The 23,315-nt window shown below is 35.8% G+C and overlaps 2 protein-coding genes across 2 annotated transcripts; both read left to right on the top strand.

Annotated features, from left to right (window-relative positions):
* The first annotated feature begins 218 nt into the window (after positions 1-218).
* On the top strand, positions 219-6,141 carry LOC129100946 (fructose-1,6-bisphosphatase 1-like). The gene is made up of 7 exons (XM_054610507.1): positions 219-478; positions 2,173-2,335; positions 2,810-2,902; positions 3,341-3,481; positions 3,680-3,817; positions 3,957-4,076; positions 5,501-6,141. The coding sequence occupies exons 1-7, from the start codon at positions 309-311 to the stop codon at positions 5,693-5,695; spliced, it is 1,020 nt and encodes a 339-aa protein (XP_054466482.1). The 5' UTR covers positions 219-308; the 3' UTR covers positions 5,696-6,141.
* Positions 6,142-8,175: 2,034 nt separating this feature from the next.
* fbp2 (fructose-1,6-bisphosphatase 2) lies at positions 8,176-22,114 on the top strand. Its single transcript, XM_054610898.1, has 7 exons — positions 8,176-8,374; positions 10,644-10,806; positions 12,022-12,114; positions 13,025-13,165; positions 14,837-14,974; positions 19,540-19,659; positions 21,895-22,114. Exons 1-7 carry the CDS (start codon positions 8,202-8,204, stop codon positions 22,078-22,080), a joined length of 1,014 nt encoding a protein of 337 aa, XP_054466873.1. The 5' UTR covers positions 8,176-8,201; the 3' UTR covers positions 22,081-22,114.
* The last annotated feature ends 1,201 nt before the right edge of the window (positions 22,115-23,315 follow it).

The raw sequence follows: 23,315 nt of genomic DNA, 5'->3' as shown, positions 1-23,315 counted from the left end.
TATTTGTATTTTTACATTCTTCAGTAGAAGGTGTGTCCAGACTTTTGACTGGTTCTGTACATAAAGTGCTTCAATCATCTGAAAGCTGAAAAGTTAATATGTCCAAAAACAAGAAGAATGTGAATGCACAACATCAGAAAAAACAAAAGAGATGATGATCATTTCATCACAGCTCGGTGGGGCCACTCCTCTCCTCTCCTCTCCTCTGGATTGGCCCTTGGTGTCCACGCCACAGTTCCGCGTCTGGAGAGCCTTTAAGTCCTGCAGCTCTTCCTCCAAACCCTCCAAACCCTGCTCTCCTCTCCAGCATGTCGGACCAGGCAGCCATCGACACCAACGTGGTCACAATGACCACGTTTGTCATGGAGCAGGGCAGGAAGGCGAAAGGCACCGGGGAGCTGACCACGCTGCTCAACTCCCTGTGCACGGCGGTGAAGGCCATCTCCAGCGCCGTGCGGAAGGCCGGGATTGCGCATCTGTGAGTTACCGATCCTCTCTGGTGATCAGGTTATTGTTGTTGTTGTTGTTGGCACCAGCTGAGCAGGAGATTCTGGTTCTCATTGTGCCAATCAGGAAGCGAGGACCTGAACGCACCACGCCCACTTTTTTTATGATTTATCTATTCATGCATTTCAACAAAAACAAATATTTACATTACATTACATTACAGTCATTTAGCAGACGCTTTCATTCAACTTTTGACTGGTACTGTATGTATATATGTATGTATATATGTATATATATATATATATATATATATATATATATATATATATATATATATATATATATATATATATATACATGTATATATATGTATGTATGTATATATATATATATATATATATATGTATATATGTATGTATGTATATATATATATATATATATATATATGTATATATATATGTATATATATATATGTGTATATATATATATATATATATATATATATATATATATATATATATATATATATATATATATATATATATATATATATGTATGTATATATATATATATATATATATATATATATATATATATATATATATATATATATATATATACAGTACCAGTCAAAAGTTTGGACACACCTTCTCATTCAACTACTTTGAAGAATCTAAAATATAAAACATATTCTGGTTTGTTGAGCATTTGTTTGTTTACCACATGATTCCATATGTGTTCCTTACAGGAAGTGTATTCAACATAGGTATTCAAGAGAACTACTAGTCACCAGAAGTCATAAGTGCATCTCCTTTCTTAAACAAGCATCTAAAAGCATAAACCAGAGCAAAAGTATAGTGCAGAGGCAAATTACTACGAAAACAATAATTGCAACAGACTAATACGAATACAATAAGTGCTACAAACTAATACGAATAGGATAAGTGCAGTAAACGAATATGAATACAATAAGTGCTACAACTAATATGAGGAAGGCTCAGGGTAGTACTTCTTGATTTCTTGATTTTAGTGTCAGTTATGTGCAAACTTAAGTAATCAATGTATTATTGAACCATACTGCTGTTTTATTTCCTTGTTTTGTCTTTTTGTTTTTCTCTATTCACAGTTTGAATGTGTTTATAAGTTTGATATGTGTATTATTATTATTATTATTATTATTATTATTATTATTATTATTATATGATCTACATAACTATGATATGTGTTGGTCCACTTTCACTCTGTGTTACTGATGCAATCTTACAATATCTATTACAAAAATAGACCTATTCCCTAAATATATAGGTTAATGTACATTTTACAATTTTGTGTTTTATATTTGTTGTATTGTTTACATAAGCAGAATTATTTTTCCTCCGTTAAACTTTTGTGGCTGATGATTCTGATTCAGACTCAATCACTGACTAACACTTTAGAAATGCAGAGTCATGCATCACTTGTATTTTCTTTCCTTCTTCCTCTTAACTGGAGACTGTAGTTATGGTTTCATGCCAGTAAAAACGTGTCTCAGAACAAAGCAGGAGATCAGATTTAAATCACTTTTTGTCAGTTAACGAACAGAGAAAGACATAAATAAACTTTCAGAGAGCTGAAAGAGAGAACAGTAGATTTGTTAGTGCACGCTTCTACACTGATCTGGTTTTGTGTTTGCAGACTTTTCACCCTCACTTAGTTTGTTTGTGTTTTTCTTTTATGTCTCCTCAGTTATGGCATCGCTGGCAGCACCAACGTGACCGGTGACCAGGTGAAGAAGCTGGACATTCTGTCCAACGACCTGATCATCAACATGATCAAGTCGTCTTTCACATCCTGCGTGCTGGTGTCCGAGGAGAACGAGAAGGCCATCATCATAGAGCCGGAAACGAGGGTCAGTGTTGGAACAGATCTGTGAATCTTTAGCTGATCCTGAATGTGTTTTGAGCTTCATTTGGCCACCAGTGAGTTGAGGAAAACCTGATTTCATTTGATTTCGGATCTCGTCGGCAGACTAAAAAAACAGGATCTTCCAGTTTTCAGATCTTTTCCTGACGGGATCTTGTCTCGTATAACCGGTTCAGTAAAAAAAAAAAAAAAAAAAAAAAAAGGCGTGGGTTCCAGTTCCTGTTCAAGTTATTGTCAAAAAAAAGTACTTTCATTACCTGTCAAGCTCTTATCTAAATGTCCCAGTTAAGAAGACTGCTAGCTGGTACATGTGAATGTAAATAACGCAGGATATGAGATACTTAAAGGAAATGCATTCGGCTCGTTTGTTTGACCTCAAGGATATGATTTCGTGAGCTGAATGTGACACAACTTCTGCTTGTTTTACAATATAACAAATCCACTCTTCCTTCTCCTTCAGGGGAAATACATTGTGTGCTTTGACCCTCTGGACGGCTCCTCCAACATCGACTGTCTCGTCTCCATCGGAACCATCTTTGCCATCTACAAAAAGGTACAAACACAAGTTTAAATTCACATCACAAAGTGTCTTGGTTTTTACACCAGTTTTTCAAGCCAAGACAGATCACATGCTGCCAATATTTACTGTCTTTAATTGATTCTTTAATTTGAAGTCAAAAAATGGTCTTAAATGGTCTTATCCAGGTGATAAAACCGAAGAAACATGGTCTCCACTTCTCAAACTAGTGGTCTTTAATGGTAAAACTTTCCTATTAAGTGGCAGTTAAAAAAGTCAATAAAGTCACACCATTTTACTTGGATGGTAAACTAAATAAAAAAGTGTGAGAAATTAATATTAAATAGGTTGAGCAGACACTTTTTTCATTGCTACACAAGTGAATAAATGTAATATCTAGTCATAAACTGATTCCATTATTATAGATAATTAATAATATTGACTGTTGACATTAGTTTAAACTCTTCCCCTCAGTACACAGATGATGAGCCGTGTGAGAAGGACGCCCTGCAGCCCGGCAGGACGCTCGTTGCCGCCGGTTACGCCCTCTACGGCAGCGCAACCATGATGGTGATCTCCACCGGACAGGGAGTCAACGGCTTCATGCTCGACCCGGTTAGTATTTGTCCAACTGTATTTTCATATGAAGGCGCATTAGATTTACAGAAACACGCAAATGTGAATGCTTGTTCTTCCATATCCCGGCCTCCTTTCTCTTGAAGGCCATGTGTGTTTTTGCATAAAAAAAACTTGCAAATTGATTAGATTTTTTGCAGAGTTTGTTTGAAACATGTTCTGCTTTTTGCTCATCAGGCAATCGGTGAATTCATCCTGGTGGATCGGGACATTAAAATCAAAAAGAGAGGAAAGATTTACAGCTTGAATGAAGGCTACGCGATGCACTTTGACCCGGCTGTCACAGAGTACCTGCAGAAGAAGAAGTTCCCTCAGGTAACACTGATGTGGACATTAATCAACATGCATTCAAATCTAAATACATCAGTGTTTGCAAAGATAGAAATGTCTCATCCAAGACTGCAGACACTAATGAGTCCTTACTTACTAACGCAACCTTTTTAAATGACTGCAGGATGGCACGGAGCCGTACGGCGCCCGCTACATCGGCTCCATGGTGGCTGATGTCCACCGAACGCTGATGTACGGAGGCATCTTTTTATACCCAGGAAATGTGAAGAGCCCTCTAGGAAAGGTAAAGTCCCACTGCTGCTCTCTGCTGCTCCCACACACATCAAACTATTTTATATAAAGGTTTTTTTAAGGACCTAAAATAAATGCTCTGATATCTCAATTGTGCCCTCTTGAAACAAAGTAAATTGTACTATAATATAGGTACATATATACTGTCTATATAGATATAGATAGATAGATAGATAGATAGATAGATAGATAGATAGATAGATAGATAGATAGATAGATAGATAGATAGATAGATAGATAGATAGATAGATAGATAGATACATACATATCGTCATGAATATACAGTTTTATTATCGTGTATTTGTTGTAATAATAAACTGAACTGTGGACTATTTTCAGACTGATTTGGTATGCTATGTATTTACAGCAGCCGTATAGTGCATGTGAGTTCAGCTCAAAATAAACTACAGTGTCCATATTCATAATGAAGGAACATGTCAGCCAATGCAACAGGGTGTTTTTTAATAGTTTTTGGACAACAGCAGAGATCTATGGCACAAAGGAATCAGATACTTTGATCACTTTTCATGCCATCATTTGTTCAGTGTCATTTGAAATGTGAGAGCAAACTGTAGAAAGTGTCACAATGTCCTTTCTTCACTCTCCACATCCTTCCAGTGTTTGCAAAACGGAGCCGAACGTGATTTTGTCATACTTAAAAAAAAAATTGTAGTAGAAAGCACCTGACTTGTGATGCAGATTAGACAGGGCCTAATGTGTTCAAAATGCAAAAAAAATGTTTTTTAACACCCACAACAAATGAAAAGAAGAAGGGAAAAAATCTAGGCGCTCTGTGTTTTAAGTCAAATCAAAAAATCATGCAATATTTAAGGTTTTTATTTTAAGACATTAGATTAGTTTAACTTTGTACATATTATATACTAAAAAGTTGCAAACAAGCCATCTTAAAAAAAACAATAAAACAGAGTAAAAGCAACCATTTCAATAAAATAATCAAAGCAACAAAAATCTACTCTAAAGCAAGATTTAAAAGAGAATTCTTAAGATGTTGATTTTCAGATTTAATATTTATGGGAATATTGTTTTATAGTTTTGATCCGTAAAAGTTGTCTCTTTCTTTGTGTTAAAGAATCATTTCACAACTTTTCAAGTCTGTCTTAAAGTCAGGAGTCCACATGAACGTTAAAACAGGTTTTTCTTGCTGTAATCGTTCGTCATTAGGAAAATATCTGTTGATGATGAAGGTAAAACCTGTTACAATGCTTACCTGACTATTGTCTTAAAAAACGTGAAAGTATTCTTTAACTGTTGGTACATTTACTGCTGAATTATGAGTAAAGATGTATAATAAATATAGTTAAGGAGAGAAAGACAGTTGTTTAAAAGAGCTAAACCATTCATTTAGTTGAGCTTGACATTAGGTTTAAGACTAAACTCCCCTCCTCTTCCTCGAAGCTGCGGCTGCTGTACGAAGGAAACCCCATGGCCTTCATCATGGAGCAGGCGGGCGGCATGGCCTCCACCGGCCTCGAGCTCCTTCTGGACATCCAGCCCGATAGCATCCACCAGCGGGCTCCCGTGGCCATGGGCTCCACCGAGGACGTCATGGAGTACGTGGCCATCTGCCAGAAACATGCCAAGAAGAAGTGAGAGAGCACCGACTCGCTCTCACAAACCACCACTGAGAGAAAAAAACACACCTGGTATCTCCAAACTGGAAGTCTTCCTCACTTTGAGCTAGATGTAAATTAGTTTGAAGTTGGGTTTTTTTCTCAGTTAAATAACCAAATTTGGAGTCACAAGGTTTTTAAAGCTATACCAGCAATATTCATGTTCTGCTGACGGATAAAAGTAAGAAGGTGGTTCAGTAGAAACATGAAAACTGTGGCTCAAAACCCCAATCACGCACACAAACACACACATTCTACCAAAGACCAAAAATGTGCCGAAAAACAAGTTTTTATTCCTCTTTACCTCCAATATAATAAACATATATTCTAATCGTGTGAAGGACCAAATAAGAAACCTCTATGCAACAAAACCTGATGCCTTTTTATTATGTGAACTACTGCTGTTTGGAATGATGAAGTCTCAATAAATCCTGAGAAGACCAAATGTGTGTTTTCATCATTTTTAAATGTGTGTCGCATCTTTAAAACTCACTAACATTTAGTTTCTTTATTCATTGAGAATTAGCTGTTTTTCATCATAGCTTTAAAATCTTAGTATTTCAAGAAACATGCAGCCTTTTACTTAAACAATGACTAATTTGTTACAGTGAGATGTTTGATTTTTGTCTGGTCTTTCATGCTTTTAGGTTCAGAAAGTCCCCTTTAAATAGATGATATTCTGTATGAAGGATTTATTTTGTAAGTGGAGAATAAATCGCTGTAAAAGAGTTCAACAAAACTGACAATTTAAAGGACAGAAACACACAAAGTTGAACAAGAATAGAAGAAATCACCAGTCATTAGTAAAAGAAACTGCTGCAGAAAGAAGTATCTTTCTAGTCCAACCAGGAAGTTAGCATCGCACTGGTTTGCTCAACAAAAAGCTAATGTCATTCTCCATTGAATTTTGGATAATCTTCACAAATGAACACCACGTTTTATGATTTTTGAAGCATGAATGCAATCATCAGAAGTGAAATGCTAACGTTGGGCTACAAACCACGGTCACATGACTTCACGTCACCACCACAAAGCTAAAGGAGGTCGAGTGCATTTAGCCACTTGTTAGCAACCGCTAGCTTCATTAAAATGCACCAGAGGGGTTTTAACATATTTCATATTGTAGAAGAAAACGTTCAAATGTCTTCAGCTTGTGTAAACCACAGACTTTCAGGCAGAAAACCCACTGACTTTAAGAAGAGGGAACTGGAAGTGCACAACTCATTTTAGGTTTTAGGACTCATTCCTGCAGAACTCTATAATAGTTCAGTGTTGGGTTTGCAGCACTATTAGAATATCAGCTGGTCATAATATAAACTGAACAAATCACAGTTAAACTTATTCAATCTGACGCAGAGGGCCCAAAGAAAAATGGCTTCCCAGTCAGAATATTTAGAGCCCAGTAGCATCGTTGTGGTTCAATAATGATCGAGGGTAATTTACACTTTTCTAAACTGGAAAACAAATTAAATATCCAACTTCCAACAGTATTCTCTCCTATCATGCAACACTGTGGGAACAACGACAAAATGGAGGTTTGAATCATTTAATTCTTCATTCAAATGTAAATGATGCATTCAGTGTCTGAATCATAATGTTTTAATCTGTTTAAATGGATTATTAATGAAGGAAAGAAGACAAACATCAGTGTAACAGTTGATAATATGGATAAAATGAATGACTTAAAATAAACTCATTGCAGGTTTAAGACATTAAAAAGTTTGGAGGATACACTGTCAACAAAAGTTAGGAGATATTTAATCCAGACGAGTCGACCTTTAAGCTAAAGGTCACTGGAAGCTCAAGAGTCCTCGTGACATTTAAAGGCCTCTAGAGCTGCTGTTGTGTTTAAACCTCGTCTGCTGCTACTCTCTTCTTCTTCAGGACATAAAATACTGAATCAAAACCTTTAAACTAACCTTTAAAATAAAATAAAAGCACTCTGTGTCAAGCATCAACGTTTAGCTCTGTTATAAACATTCGCTGACGGATGTTTAAACCTAAATAAAGACGTTTTACTCTGAAAAAGCAAGCTTCATTTGGATGTATGGAAAGTAGTTCCTCTATTGTTACAGAAGCAGACAGCTCTAAGGTTTATGTGCAAACAAATGTGGTTAGAATACGGAGAATTTACCAAACACCTCGTGTGTTTCACAAGTCTTCAGTTACTGTTGTTGCAAGTTTTTTTGTTTAGTTTTTTTGTCTAAATGAATGAAGGGGCTTGTCTTGTGCAGGATTAAACTTTGCCAGTCTCTACAGCTGACACCTGACACCCCCTCACCCTTCTCCAAATACACACACACACACACACACACACACACACACACACACACACACACACACACACACAAAAATAGCCCCCCTTGGCCTGCCGTCATGGCCCTGAGCATGAAAAGGACGCGGCTGGTATCGAGGTCGCTCACTCGCCGCCTGTTTGCTCTGCCGCCTCACTCACACTGAAGGACTGAAGGAGACCAGAGACCAGCATGTCGGACCAGTCAGGGTTTGACACGGACGTATGGACCCTGACCCGGTTCGTCATAGAGACCGGACGCCAGGCCAAGGGGGCGACCGGCGAGCTCACCCAGCTCATCAATGCCATTCTGACCGCCATCAAAGCCATTTCTTCTGCTGTGAGAAAGGCAGGCCTGGCCCACCTGTGAGTAAAAAGGCTTACTGGGAACCATTGACATGCACCAGTGCAGTACTGACTGGGATATGTACCTATTTGATCAAATAAAGACTAATGTGCAGATTTGATCTCGAATGAAAACTACTTGTGTTGCTTGCATCCCTTCGTTCAGAGGTCAGAGGTCAGGATCAGCTGCAGAACAGCTGGTAGGAATTCAGCGCCTTGCAGAAGATTTTTGAGTGAGCTTTTAGGTGCATTTCAACACTCTAATCTGGAAGTGATGAAAAAAAAAGTAAAAAACAGATTGATAACCAGTTGTTTGTGGAGGGCAGTGACGTTGGAGAGAATCTGGAGAATTGTGTGAATTCATGGAGAGGCTGAGGGTTCAAATTCCGACTGTGGTTTTGAGTTTTTTAGTCTCCAGTCAAGTCTTGGAGCGTGACCTCCGACCTTTATCTTAGACATGCACAACCAAAAGCTGAACATGCAGTAACCTTTACATGAATGGATGTAACTCTTTGATTTTTTGGGAATTTGTTCGATCCTTAAAGACCATTAAGTAGCATCACACTGACTAACAATAAACATAATTTACATAGCAAGTTTCAAAACAAAATGTGCTATAAAATGATTTTTTCCAACTCTTAGCTGATATTCATGCAGTAATAATGGTTCAAACGGGATCACTTTACTTTAAGTCTCCCTGTGTAGCATTATTAAGAAGTATGCAGACAATGAATAAATGGTTTATCACACACTGTTATGTAGTTGTACTCATATGAAAGGATATTTTAAGCTTGTGCATCATCTACTTATGACGCCCACAGGAGGAGCTACCAATAATAAAACACATAAGATAATATCGTTACCCATTAGTATCGATATATTATGTTTTGTGATATTGTATCAACTCTTAAAAAACACCGTAGTGATTTGTTCACTACATCTGTATCCAGCTTTTGAAACTAAAATAAATTGTTTTGTTATTTTTTATTTTTTTATTATTATCCTCTCAAATGAATTGCATGTTTGTGAGGCTTTAAAAGACGCCCTCTACAAAGTCCAAACTAGATTCGAGGGTCGTTCATTTCATTTTATGTTGTTTTTTGATGTTGGATGTTACAGGTACGGTAATAAATGCAAATGAAGATCCCATTGTTTTCATTACATAAAAAATGTAACTCATGCATTCACTCAACTCATGCATTAGGCTCCTATGTTTTTTCCTCAAAAAGCTTTTATATATAGAATAAAACAATATAGAATATTAAATTGTAACCCAGATTTTTTGCCAATACACAACCTTTATCTGCTCACAACTACCTCATAGTGAGTTACAAACTATAAAATGTTTATGTACGGCCTGTAAATGCTGAATCGGTTACTTGTTCCATACGAAGGAGGGTTAGTGAATCTGCTCCAACTCATAAAGAAAGAACCATTATGCAGTGAATTTGACACACATTGAGGTTATGTAACCAAAAGACAAATCGACATTGTTTGAAACCGAGTGAAGATAATTGATGATGACAAGCCGACTAAATGCATCTTTTTCATGTGATTTCTTTGTCTTTGTCGAGGAGCTGAATCTCTTTTTCTTTCCCCAGTAAATTGTCTCTCAGTGGTAGTGGAAAAAGTATTCAGATTATTTACTAAAGTACTCCATTACAAGTATAAGTCCTGCATTCAAAACCTGACTGAAGTGAAAGTATGTTCCAGAAAAATGTACTTAAAGTAAAAGTATTGTGCAGTAAAATGTTCCCTGTCAGTGTTTTATGATTATATATGATGTATTTTGATTAATATTAATGCTGCATTTTATTACTGTAGATGTTATAACTCCTTTATATCCTGTTCATTTATAAAATCCTAATATGTTTGTAGGGTCGCTTTCCTGTGAGAACCACATACATTTAAACAGAAAAACAGCCTTTTTTTCAGCCTTGTGACGAGTCATTTTCCAGCTGATTCAAGAGGCTTTTTCAATAGTTTATTAAGCTTAATAAATAGGAGCATTTTCTCAACATATAAAGGAAGACTTTATACTTCAGTTTATCATAAACATCAACACATCTGGATTATTTTCACTGGACAGGAAGAGGATAAAAAAAACGTTATCTGTAGTGGGGATAAAAAAGTACAATTACTCTCCACTACTGTGTAAGACTTAAGCTTGGCTAATTGATTGATTGATTGATTGATTGATTGATTGATTGATTGATTGATTGATTGATTGATTGATTGATTTTGATTGATTGATTGATTGATTGATTGATTGATTGGTTTGTCCACACAGGCAGGGCTTGGCGGGCTCGGTGAACGTGACGGGGGACGACGTGAAGAAGCTGGACGTTCTGTCCAACGAGATGGTCATCAACATGCTGCAGGCCTCCTACAGCACCTGCTGCATGGTGTCTGAGGAGAACGAGAAGCTCATCATCACGCCCAAAGACAAGAGGGTGAGTGGTGACACTGGTGGTCTGATGGGACGGACGGCAACAACGCATCAGGATGGATAAACTACGGATTTATTTGAAACCTTTTAAGCTGCATTACGTATATGACATTTTTCAAGGAAAACACCTTATAATTCACAACAAGATACATTTTTATTGATCTCCAGGCAGCAGCATGAGGACAGAAAAAAGTACACGTGCATTAAAAGACAGGAATGGAAATACAAACATAACAATTACAGACAAAATGACAAGGCAACCAGTATAAATATACACAGGTGTTATATAAATGAATTGACATGGTGGTGTGATTAGTAGCAGCAAAGTATATGATACCATCTAATCATTTTTGAAAACATTAAAAAATCAAATAAGTTCAATCAGTTCAAATAGACTTAAAACTTCAAGTGTTGCCATGTCCTTTCTTCTTATATCTGATGAATGATTATTGCATATTGAATGAAACTTCTGGCTGCTGCTGAATTAGACGATCCATAAATTATTTAGAACTGACAAACAAAGGAGACTAGTAAACTAATATCACATCTACAGCCACAACTCATCTCTTGTCACTATCATCATCTCTAGCTTCATAGTGATGATTATGAAGCATTTTACCGTGAGTTACTTCAGGCAAAAACATTGTTTTTCATGCACTGGTCTTTTTTTTTTTTAGATTATGGGCCAATTATCTTTTATAACATGTCTTCTTTGAGACTAGTGGCAGGAAAACATCCAAAATACAAATGTAGGTACTTAGGTACTATTTGTGTCCGTAGATTTCTGCTACATTCTGCTAAATTTCATTCCTATCTTTATTCTGAAGGTTTTTACAGAGGGGTTTGTTCATAAATCATTCATAGCCTAATTTTATTTTATTACTATAAACATGCCAAAATTGGCATGTTGATAGTATTTTTTGTGTGAAAGAAAGAGATATCCAAAACTCCTTCTGTACAAAACATTTGACTCTAACATGTCAACAAAAATGAAACAAGAATTCTGAACCTGGCTAAAGTCAATATTCAGATTTTGGTTCAAATGAGCACATATTTAATAAGAGAGTGACTCTATGCATATTTAAACATAACATTTCAGAAAATCTATTGGTTATTACTAAAAGTTTGGGACGATACGAAAGTATGAACTGGAACAAATGTTAGATTAGACAGTTGTTTTTTTAATTGTTAATACTAATATTGAGTTTTTTCTTCACAGGGGAAGTACGTTGTGTGTTTTGACCCTCTGGACGGATCCAGTAACATCGACTGTTTGGCTTCTATCGGCACCATATTTGCCATCTACAAACGGGTGAGTCTGACCTCCACTAACAAACCATCACTACATGTTTATATTTACTGTTGTAATAAAAAAAAATTGTTTGTTTAAAAGAGATATATAAAAATAACACTTATTGTTCTGGGAAAGAATAGAAATTATGTTTATTGTTGTGAATATTCTGTCATCTGAATGTATTTATTTCACTAAGAAGGACTGATTACATTTTGTGCAATTTTAGATGACTACACTTTTAGATGATTCCACGTATAAAAGAAGGAGAAATGCCTTCAAATAATAATAAATATATTAATAATTATATATTTTTAAGTTTTGACTGACAAAAATAATATCAATATGTATAAATGACATGACGTCAATCATCACATTTTATGAAATTTGAGTGTTAGAATAGTTATATATATAGTTAACATGTTATATTTAAGGGTATTTACAGAAGTGCAGTAACACTCTGCAGACACAAGGGGGCACTGCTCTCCAGCTAATCTGAGTTTCATCTTTTTAAGTATTTTCAGGATTTAAAGTCTGTTGTTTTGGCCCAGCAAGCAGAGAAACCCTGCAATAAATATAAAAATGTAGACGTACTGTCGTCTCTGTTCAGGCTTTACTGTGGTTTTAAGTTTGATTGAATCTGTTTGTTTGTTTGTTTTGTTCCAAGTGTGTGTATATATGTATTGTACACATTGGATATACATATATTACATTACATTTTTGGTTTTCTTAACCGTTTCTCTGAATGTAAACACGTTTAATGTAAATTAGTAATATGAGGGAAATCAGATTGTTGTTATTGTTTGAAAATAAGCATATTTATAAAACTTGGCCCCATTTATCTCCCTCACTATTGTTGTTTGAACCTTTTCTTGCTGTAAATATGTTTGCATACACAGACCCTGTTCATGTGTTCATGTTTCTGGTTCAGGTCTCGGAGGGTGAGCCCACAGAGAAAGACGCCCTGCAGCCGGGACACAACATCGTGTGTGCGGGCTACACTCTGTACGGCAGCGCCACGCTGGTGGCCCTCAGCACCGGGGCCGGCCTCAACTTCTTCATGTTGGACCCTGTGAGTACTTCACTACTATGGGACGTCTCCTTCTCAACATTAGTGTCTCTTGCTGTCACTGTTTATATGCTTTTATTGCTCTATAGCTGCTTTTATTTGAGAAAACACACATTTATCCTGTAGATCATTCCTCCACGCTGCACGTCTCCACAGAGCCATCAGGGACTGTAAACACACATAAATCCTCCTTTATTGGGCACTTGTCTCGTATAAATCCTTAAAGGAGTCCAGCATGAATATAAAGAGAAAATGATTATGTTTTGTTTTGTTTTTTGTATGTCTTGGAGGTTGTTTCCTTTCAATAAAACATTTTTAATCGTCTTTTCATCACTATTTTAAAGGTGCAATCCGTCAAGATTTGACACCTGGTTTATTTGAAAACATAGAAACTGTTATAAAGGTTTATTTTGAGTATTTTATGGTTCATTTTTGCAGGAACATTTCACAATCAAAACTAGTTGCATTATGCAGGAAAAAAAACAGTTCTCACCCAGTTTTTAATACTGCAATTATATGAATTTTGCAATACATTCATCAGTTGGCCAGAGGCTCAATCATCATTGTGTTAACTCCTTCAGCATTAGATTGTGACTTAAAATACATTTATTTTAATGTAAATCTTCGATATTGCGTTTGTCACCTTTCACTCTCACATTAAACCATTACTTATCCGTATCATATTCTGCATCTTATTCCAGATGAAGATTTACTTTTTTCTTTTTGCTATTTGGCTCAGAGGCAACAGCCGATGACTTTGGAAAAGCAGCTTTAGTTATTATGGGATGAAAAGCTTTAAAGCATGTTTGTAAGTAATCTTGTTGTTGTTGCAGCCAGAAACCTAGAAAACCAGAGTGTTGTGTTGTTTTCAAGTAAGAAAATCACCAAAACAAGAGATCTTAACGCCTAAAGAAACTGTTAATATATATATCATATATTATAATAGTATAAAGTATATTTAGGTTGTTATGAAATGTTTTCTTTCCCTGCTGACGTAGGAGTAGAGTTTGACTTTCACTCAACTTTACCTTAAAAAAAATGAAACTATCTAAAACAACTAAATTATCTGCCCAATAAAATAAAATGACTTGTTTCAATGAATCAATCATCTTGGCCAATTAAATTATAGATTGCGATATAGCGACGCTTTCGACAGTGTTGCAGGGATGACATGTTTTTGAGGCAAACCAGGAAGTTAGCATTACACTGGCTCTCTAGACAAAAAATGATCTCAGTCTTATTTAGCCACTTGTTTGCAAACGCCTTTTTCAAGACACGTATAAGCTTCAAATTTCATGAGAAGTGTATTTACTACAGTAGTTTATACCTTGGAACAAAACGTTAAAATCTCTCAAGCTTGTGTTAACCACTGACCTAATTCCAGGCATCTAACCAAAAACACATTGACTTAGAGACAAGGAAACAGGAAGTTCAAAAATGCTGATTATTTCCAGGTTTTCTGACTCATTCCTACAGCATCTATATGGAAATGTGAAAAATAATGATACTGCTATCATTCAAATAATATTTTCCTTTGTTTATTCTGCGTTTTGTCTCTTTTTTTCAGCACAATATGAGATCAGTGAGGTGGAGAGACAGTCTGTAACCATGAAATGATTTAAGAGGCCTTGGATTAATAATATACAATATCTACGTTACGCTCTTGTTCTTCAGGCCATCGGCGAGTTCATCCTGACTGAGAAGAACGTGAAGATCAAGCCGAAGGGGAAGATCTACAGCCTCAACGAGGGATACGCAAAGTACTTCCACCCGTCCATCAACGAGTACCTCAAGCACAAGAAGTACCCAGAGGTGAGAGCATGTCACACAAAAAACACAAACATATAAACACCTTTAATCTGATACCTTTAACCAAACATGTACAACAGAAACACACAGCTACACATTAGGCAGGATTTCAAACACTACACCCGTCATGTGGAGCCTGACGAAGCATTTTCTCTGATTTAATGACTTCATGTGAGGACTTTTGGTTGGCAGCACACAAAAAAGCAGTTCATTAAAAAGGGTATCAAAGGATTTGATTTCTTTAAATGTTTCTCAAGAGCAGAAATAATGTAAATTTATATTAAACCATAAGAGGAAAAGCTGCTTTTATTAAACCATAAGAGGAAAAGCTGCTTATTACACTTTTCTTTTGAGAAATTGTCGTTGTCAGCTTATTTTTATAGCTAAAATAAAGAATTATCTTATTTTATTGTAAATAGTGAAATAATTTGCCTTTTAAACAATACTCAAGTTAATCTCCATTAATACAGGAGATGACAACACTCTGTTTTTTCCTTTTCTTACTTTTAGTTTACTTCATTGTATTTATATTTATTCTATTCCATCCAGAGGAGAGGCTGCTCATGTTTATGTGACATGAAAATTATTTTGACCTCCTAAAGAAGTTATTATTAACAAGGTTTGGAACAAACGTGAAAAGAATATATGTTAAAACAGGTGAAATTGTTCAAGCATCTCCTCCAAGTTGCGTGTTTTCTGTGTTCTGTGGCCAATAAATATCACATCTGGTTGGCAGATGGTTGGCTGCCACTCATGAATGATCTGAACTGATTGTTAGCATTTTAAATGTTGTTTTTACATTTTTATTCAAAATTTAAGCGGCAGAAAGTCATGATAACTAACAAAGAGCAACTTCAGACACAGTTTAAATGTGACATATAGCTTTAATGGTTGAAAACACAAATAGAATACATGTGTTGCCAATTCAAAGATGCTATTTAAGGTCAAAATCTTGCGTTTAAAAGGTAAAAGTACAGGATGTACCACAGTCAGAGTGGCCAAACAGTAACCAACCTCACGCTCAAACATGTGACTTATCGGTCGAGCGTGACTTCAGGATGGCGACACGGTTTACTGCAGGAAACGTCGTGTTCCTCAGGAAACTGCAGCCTCTCATCTGGAAACTTCTGATCTCCAGACTCAGCACTTCTGCAGTCACAAACCTGACATGCAAAGTCTGTCTGGTTATCACTGATGGACTGCACTTCTGGGAAGGAAATGTCAGCATGAATGACAACAGTTGCACAAAATCGGACTCAAAAAATCTGTCATTTTTAACTTCCATTACATTTTTTATAATTTATACTGCCTTAACCGACCTGTTTTAAAGGAAAAAATCGTATTAAAGTTTGTATTTAGAGTCTCAAACACGGCCTGTAAGCTCTGAAAGGTTACTTTAAAGTACAGCAGCTGTAAAAAGTCAGTGAAAAGTCAGTGATTCTAATGACGTAATGGAAAATAAAGTAAATAAAAGTACCAAAACATCCAAAGAAATGTTTGAATCCACTCTTGCAGTGATAATCCACTTCTCCTCTGTCCAGTTTACTCAGAATGCTTCAAACACTTCCACTGAAATGGATGGATTGTTTGTATTTTCTTGATCACAGCTGCGTTTGCTCACATTTTCGTTTTTCGTGCACCACATACCTGGAAATAAAACTTGAGGTCGGCTCCAAACTTTCAGTTCTTTAAGATTTAAAAGGGGGTTAAGACCTTTTCTGTTTCTGTCTTCATCATTTGGGACTATTTATTCATATCTTACACTGCACTTTAAGTGAAATTCTATTTTATTTCACTCTTTTAAATCCTATTTTGTCTTTTCATATCCTCTTTTCTTCTCTCTTTTGTGTCTTATATAAAGCACTTTGAAATGTGGTTTAAAGGAGCGCTACGAAACCAAATTGCATTGCCTTTTATGATGTTTAATTAATGTTTGTACATAAAGTAGCATTATTATATAGAAACTTTCATACACAAACTGCAACTCAAAGTGTATTACAAAACAAATACTGTCATGCAGTCATCTTTTCTTAAAGACCTGCTGAATGTTAAGTGTCCTATGATAGATTGTAATGTTGTAATCTATGCATGGAAATAGAAAACATGTCTACTAATATCTTCCACTTGTTGAACACTCATCGTCATGTAACACTTTACTTAAGCATCATGACGCAGCACAATTCAGCAGTAAACCACACTGTTACTCACTCGTACGTCGTGAGTGTCGAAATAACAAAAACTTGTGTCACAGGGCTGAACTACAAAGGCAAATGTTGCTGAAAAGACTCACAGGAGAGTTTGAGAAGAGTTTAAAGATGGTATCTTTTCTTTTTTTTAAATTCTAAGTTCTAAACAAAACTAACAATCTCGTGTTGCAGATACTTAACTTTCAAAATGGAAGTCTAGAAAATAAGGAAAATAGTTATTATAATAACTATTCTTTCTTACTATTACACAAATATTTTAATTGCTTCCTTAACCATCTTCCAGAGACACAACATAAATGTAAAATCTGATTATTTTTGGATCAAAAAAGTCCCATTTTAACACTAGATGGTTTTCTAATACTGAAACTTAGAGAAATATGAGGTTGCAAAATTATTGACTTCTATTGTCAGCGCTAATACACTTTTAGGACATGTGAGGTATATATTTTTTTATTTAAAGATCATCATCATGCATCATTTTCCCACACTCTCTTATTACTCCATCTACTCGCTTTTTTTTGCATTCTCTTCTCCTTTATTTTAGGAAGTTTCGTGCCGTCTAATGTGCTGCCAGCTCAATGTGTTTTGTGAGAGTGTGTCATGTGGGAGAGGATGTTTTTGGGAAATACTATGCACTCTCTCACACACACACACACACACACACACACACACACACACACACACACACACACACACACACACACACACACACACACACACACGCACACACAGATTTACACACCACTCCCTCATGATGACTGGGATGTGACTCAGCAAGCACATGACTGTGCATCATGTTGTGCCAGTCTGAACACGAAGCTCAGTTCAGGGCAACTCCACTCAGATTCTGCTTCAGGACAATAGTTGTTGTTTTGTTTAAAGGGCGCATTTCAAGAGTGGAGTTTAGTGAATAGAGCATTAAAGTGTTGAATGAAATTAGTTAATGAAGTTCTTTGAATCATGAAAAATCCACGGGTAGAACTTGTTTTTGTCGGTTTGTGTAACACAGCAGGATTAATGTATGTTGCAGCTGCTGCAGACGGACTTTGACCCGTCTGTTGTTTGCTGTTTACCTTTTTCTTGTCCGGCAGGTCAGAGTGACTCATGATCTCTGAACGTAGCAGATCTGCTGTAGCTGCAACTTTCAAATGAGCTGCTTGACTGACCTGTTTATATATTACTGCATTATAACTATACAGGACAACAAAAATATATGTTAATATGTAACACTTTAAAACAACAAAGTCCAGGTTTGAAAACTAGTTTTCTTTCACAAACAAACAAAATAACATAACATTTATGGGAAATGTCCCAAAAATCCGAAATCCCTGTCCTTTGTAAATGATTCATCCTCAAAAATTGTATTTCTCAGAGTGCAAATAATAAAGTTTGTTTTCATCAATAGAGGAAGAAAAGCTTTGAATTTCTTATAGAAAGAAAAAAACGAGCTTAACAATATTTGAAAACTAAATAAAAGAATGCAAAAGGAATCAAAATACTGTATTTCCAGTGGTTATTTTACAACATCTTTTTAGATTAAAGATTGTTTTTTATCAAATAGGTAATTATTAAGTTTCTTTTTTTTTATTTAAACATTGAATCATTTCAACAGTTTTTTCTTTGAAGTTGACTTTTTTTTTTAATCAAAAGCCCAAAGGCAAATAAAGAGCAAGTTATCTAAGTGGTTCAAACACAAGAGAGTTTTATGTAACATCCATAGTTTAGAAGTGACTGTCTGCTGACCCTGTTAGCCTGAAGCCATTTGTATTTCTGGATTATTTAAAAAGTCACTTTGGATAATGAGTGTTTTAGCCCTTAAAATAATCAATTATCAAACACAAAATGACTTTGACCGAAACAATATTATCCCCTCTAGCTGGTTAAGGTTTGCATTTAGGTGTAAAATTCTTCATACAGACATTTTTTGGGGCAAAGATATGAGGAAACAATGCAACCAAGTTACAGCTAGCTAGCTAACCCTAGTTTAGCTGAGGTTACAGTTAGCTGGTTTCACTTGTCTAGTAGGAAGCTATGTTGGTTTGGCGTTGGTTGCTTGGTAACGTTAGCTGACAAAGTTATTTCAAACGACCAGCTAGCCAATTTACCAACCACATCAACCCCAGGAATCTGGATGAATTAGCCAAATGTATACACTCAAATCAAATAAAACATCTAGATTTTAGAAAATAGAAGCTATAGTACAATATCTGAGTACTTCTTCCACCACTTGAACTATGGGACACTTAAATGGAGTCATGGACCATCAAAAAATCATAAAACAAATGTGAGATATTCACTACTGTTTGAAAAACATTCTTCACTAAATGCACTAATATTTAAATGTATCATTACTCCATGCAGGATGGCAGCGCTCCCTACGGAGCTCGTTATGTGGGCTCTATGGTCTCAGATATTCACCGCACCCTCGCCTACGGTGGGATCTTCATGTACCCCGCCAACGAGAAGAGCCCCAAGGGAAAGGTAACCGCCAACCTCTGCAAAGCCATGTTACCACCGCCACAACTTTCAACTTTCAACTTTTGGATTGAATTAACTGACCACAGGATCATATACTACTCAAAAACATCTATTCAGACTATTAAAATACGATAAAATATTTGTCTGGGCAGGTCACAGATGGGGTTTATACTGTCTTTTGTCTTTTGACCACCACTAACATACATAGAGTGCTGCAGGAATGAGTTGTCAACCCAGAAATTAGTCAGTATTTTGCTCCCTTATCTTAAAATCAACAGTGTTTCATATAGGTTTTTCGGTGAGATGCCTGAATTAAAGGTCTTCTACACTAGAAAATACATAAATATAGTAAATACCCCTCTTGTGAATTTTGAAGCTTTTGCGGTTTAGTGGTGAGGTGAAGACACTTGATCTTGGTATAGTTTGTTAATAGCCGAACGTTAGCATTTTACATTCTGGTGATTGCAGTGAAGCTTCAAAAAATCCTAAAATTGGGGCTTATTTGTATATGATGATTATCTTGCTGAACTAAAAGGTGTAAGTTTTGTAAAAGTTTGTTTGCCACAGAGATTATTTTCCGCAATTATCCAAAATCCAATAGAAAATCTCATTGGCTTTTTGGTTTACGAACCACTGCAATGCTAACCGGGTAGGCCTACAATAATATGAATGTTTATATGTTTAATATGAATACCTCACACAGTTAAATAATGGTGAAATACAAGGAAATATTTTGAAGTAGAAAATGTGTTTTGTACAGAACAAATAGAGTTGTCTTCAAAGACTAAAAATAACCTTGTAAATAAAAAGAAAACATAGGTAGATTCGAACCACAAAAATGTTGGCTATACATAAAACAAATTGCGCTAAACGAACCCCCAAACTTTTGTACCAAAATAAATTTTCCTTTGCCAACTCCTAGAAAATTAGTAGAGTCACCTGTCAAGACTTGTCTTTAGCTTTATTTTGTGTTGCAGCCAAAAAGTGAAGAGATACGCTGACGACTCAATTACCTACGAACGTCGTGACCATATAGCCAGTCTGATTATAAACCCCCACAGCACAACCGGCCCCTGTTACCACCCAGATTTAACTGACAACAAACTGTAGGGTGATGTTGCAGTAGTGTAACCTGAGGCTGGACGTGTTTTTCTGGTCCTGTGATAAATTAAGCTCAGTGACAGTCGAGGCTAATCATAAAAGATATACAACTACCTCTCACACATTTTCTTTCAGGCAGCTGTGATCCATTTATCCGGAACATACTGTCTTCAAAAAAATGTGATTTTGACTTCCATAACAGCACGTCATTACATGAAGTCGGCTTGGTGTTGTGGCAAACAGATTGCCTCATGAATGATCCTAAAATACATGACCTTTAACTGTACGTGTTACATTACTAGACAGAAAGGCAAGGCTATTTATTTATATAGCACATTTTAAAAACAGTGGCAGTTCAAAGGGCTTAAAAAATCTGTTTCTGTGTGTCAAGATTTTTTAAATCACTATTTTAGATGCACAAAAATATCTGAGTACTTCTTCCACCTCTGCTTAAGCCCCTTGGAGTTAAAGAGTAATTACACACTATAACATGTGTAATAACTAAATTATAGTGATATATGATACGTGATATGAGTGTACTGTGATGAAACACATAAATGCTGGCGTTAAAATGGACATTGACATTATTTACAAATTTATAAAATCGTTATTTCATGGTTGAAAATGGCTCAAACCGCCATCTACTGTTTTAAATCAACCCTAATGTTTCATGGCCAATTATGAGATAAAGTTGACCGTTTGGGACTAATATTACGTTATGAAATAAAGTAAAATGTTAACGCCTCTTTGTTTTTTTTTGGTATTTTTTCGAAATGATGCAGCTGGTGGACAGACCTGGGGATGAAGTTTTCATTTAATTAAGACTTTAACTTGTACACCGTAGTATTGCTTTAGTTAAGTAAAATATCTGAGTACCTCTTCCACAACTGCCCCCTAGAGAGCTATATTCACCTGATAGAGGCAATAAATGTCTAATAACATTTAATGACTTAGACAAAAATGGAAAATATTAACTTTTTGTGCTGTTACAAAGCCTTAAAAGAGGATACCTGCTATTCCTCCACAAAAATATTGTATGAAAAATAAATTTTGCTTACAAAGCTTTTGACTACGACACAACAATCCTGTTTAATTTGTGTTTCTTTCTGTATTGTTTTAAAATTTGTCTCCCCAAAGCTGCGGTTGCTGTACGAGTGCAACCCCATAGCCTTCCTCGTCGAGCAGGCGGGAGGCATCGCCACCACCGGCACCCAGAGGGTCCTGGACGTTCAGCCCGAGAGCATCCACCAGCGGGTTCCCTTCGTGGTCGGCTCCCCTGATGACGTCAACGAGTACCTGAGCTTTGTCAAAAAGTACCCGTGATTTACTTCAGGATTCTGCAAATATTTCAATAAGAGGCCAGAATTATGTTTAGATAATTGTTTCGCAATTTACTATAACATGTTTAAGTATTTGAACCTCTTGACTGATCATAAAAAAATATTTGAATATAATAATATCAAATAAAACAATATTTTTTTATGGTCGCAAATTGACAAATTGTTACTTTATAATATCATGAATTTTTTTTATGATAGCAATTTTATTAGCTTTCCTTACATTTCAGCTTGTCCTTGTATCTCACCCTTTTAAGTCATTAAATTAAACATTTTTCAAAACAAATGCTTATTGTTCTGTTCTGCCAAATGTTTCTGAAGTTACAACATGATAAGGATTTTTAAAAAAGAAATGCTAATTGTTTCTAAGTTTGTGCAACATGCTGAAATTTAACTGTAGATTTACATCAAAGTGTTACAGTTTACAAATGTGTTGTTTTTACGATTTTTAAAACCAAAGAATTCAAAGAGAAATTGCCACGAACATGACCTCAGTGTCTGTAATGGTAGCTGCATTAAACCAGAATATTGTGTCTGTAAATATAATTTTCCACACCTTTTAACACGAATAAAATAATTCCCAATCACCTCCATTGTTTTGGAGCAGTGCCAGATATTTAAAATATTTGGATTATAGAACCCAAACTATCTGCATAAGTTAGACAATATGTTCTTGTTATTGGGTTAACTGACCCTTTAATCACTCTCTCCTTCCTCGTGTCCTTTATTTTAAGGTTGCACAACACAAATCCTCCAGCTGCTCTCACTGTTTGTTCTGCATATCAGCCTGTACTGAACTCAGAGTAAATATGTTACAGAAACAAACACACACACACACACACACACACACACACACACACACACACACACACACACACACACACACACACACACACACACGCACACACACACACACATGCCCTGACTGGCTTTACTGTTAAGACACTTGTAATACTGTAATTCGGGTCAGTCAACTGACCTAAAGTAACGAAAGAAAAAAGTTTCATTGAGCTTTAACAGTATTGGAAAAAGTATTAAAAACTTTTATTTAAGTAAAAGTAGTAATACTCCAGTGTAAAAGTCATGCAGTCAAAATGATGCTTCGGGTAAACAGGTGTTAGCATCAAAAAATACTTAAAAGTACCAAAAGTAAAATTACTCATTATGCAGAATGTCACAGAGTAATATATTTATTGTATTATATTTATTGAGGCATTCATG

This window comes from Anoplopoma fimbria, chromosome 13 (assembly GCF_027596085.1).
Source record: "Anoplopoma fimbria isolate UVic2021 breed Golden Eagle Sablefish chromosome 13, Afim_UVic_2022, whole genome shotgun sequence".
Classification (NCBI taxonomy): Eukaryota; Metazoa; Chordata; class Actinopteri; order Perciformes; family Anoplopomatidae; genus Anoplopoma; species Anoplopoma fimbria.
This window is presented reverse-complemented; position numbering and strand designations above follow the sequence as displayed.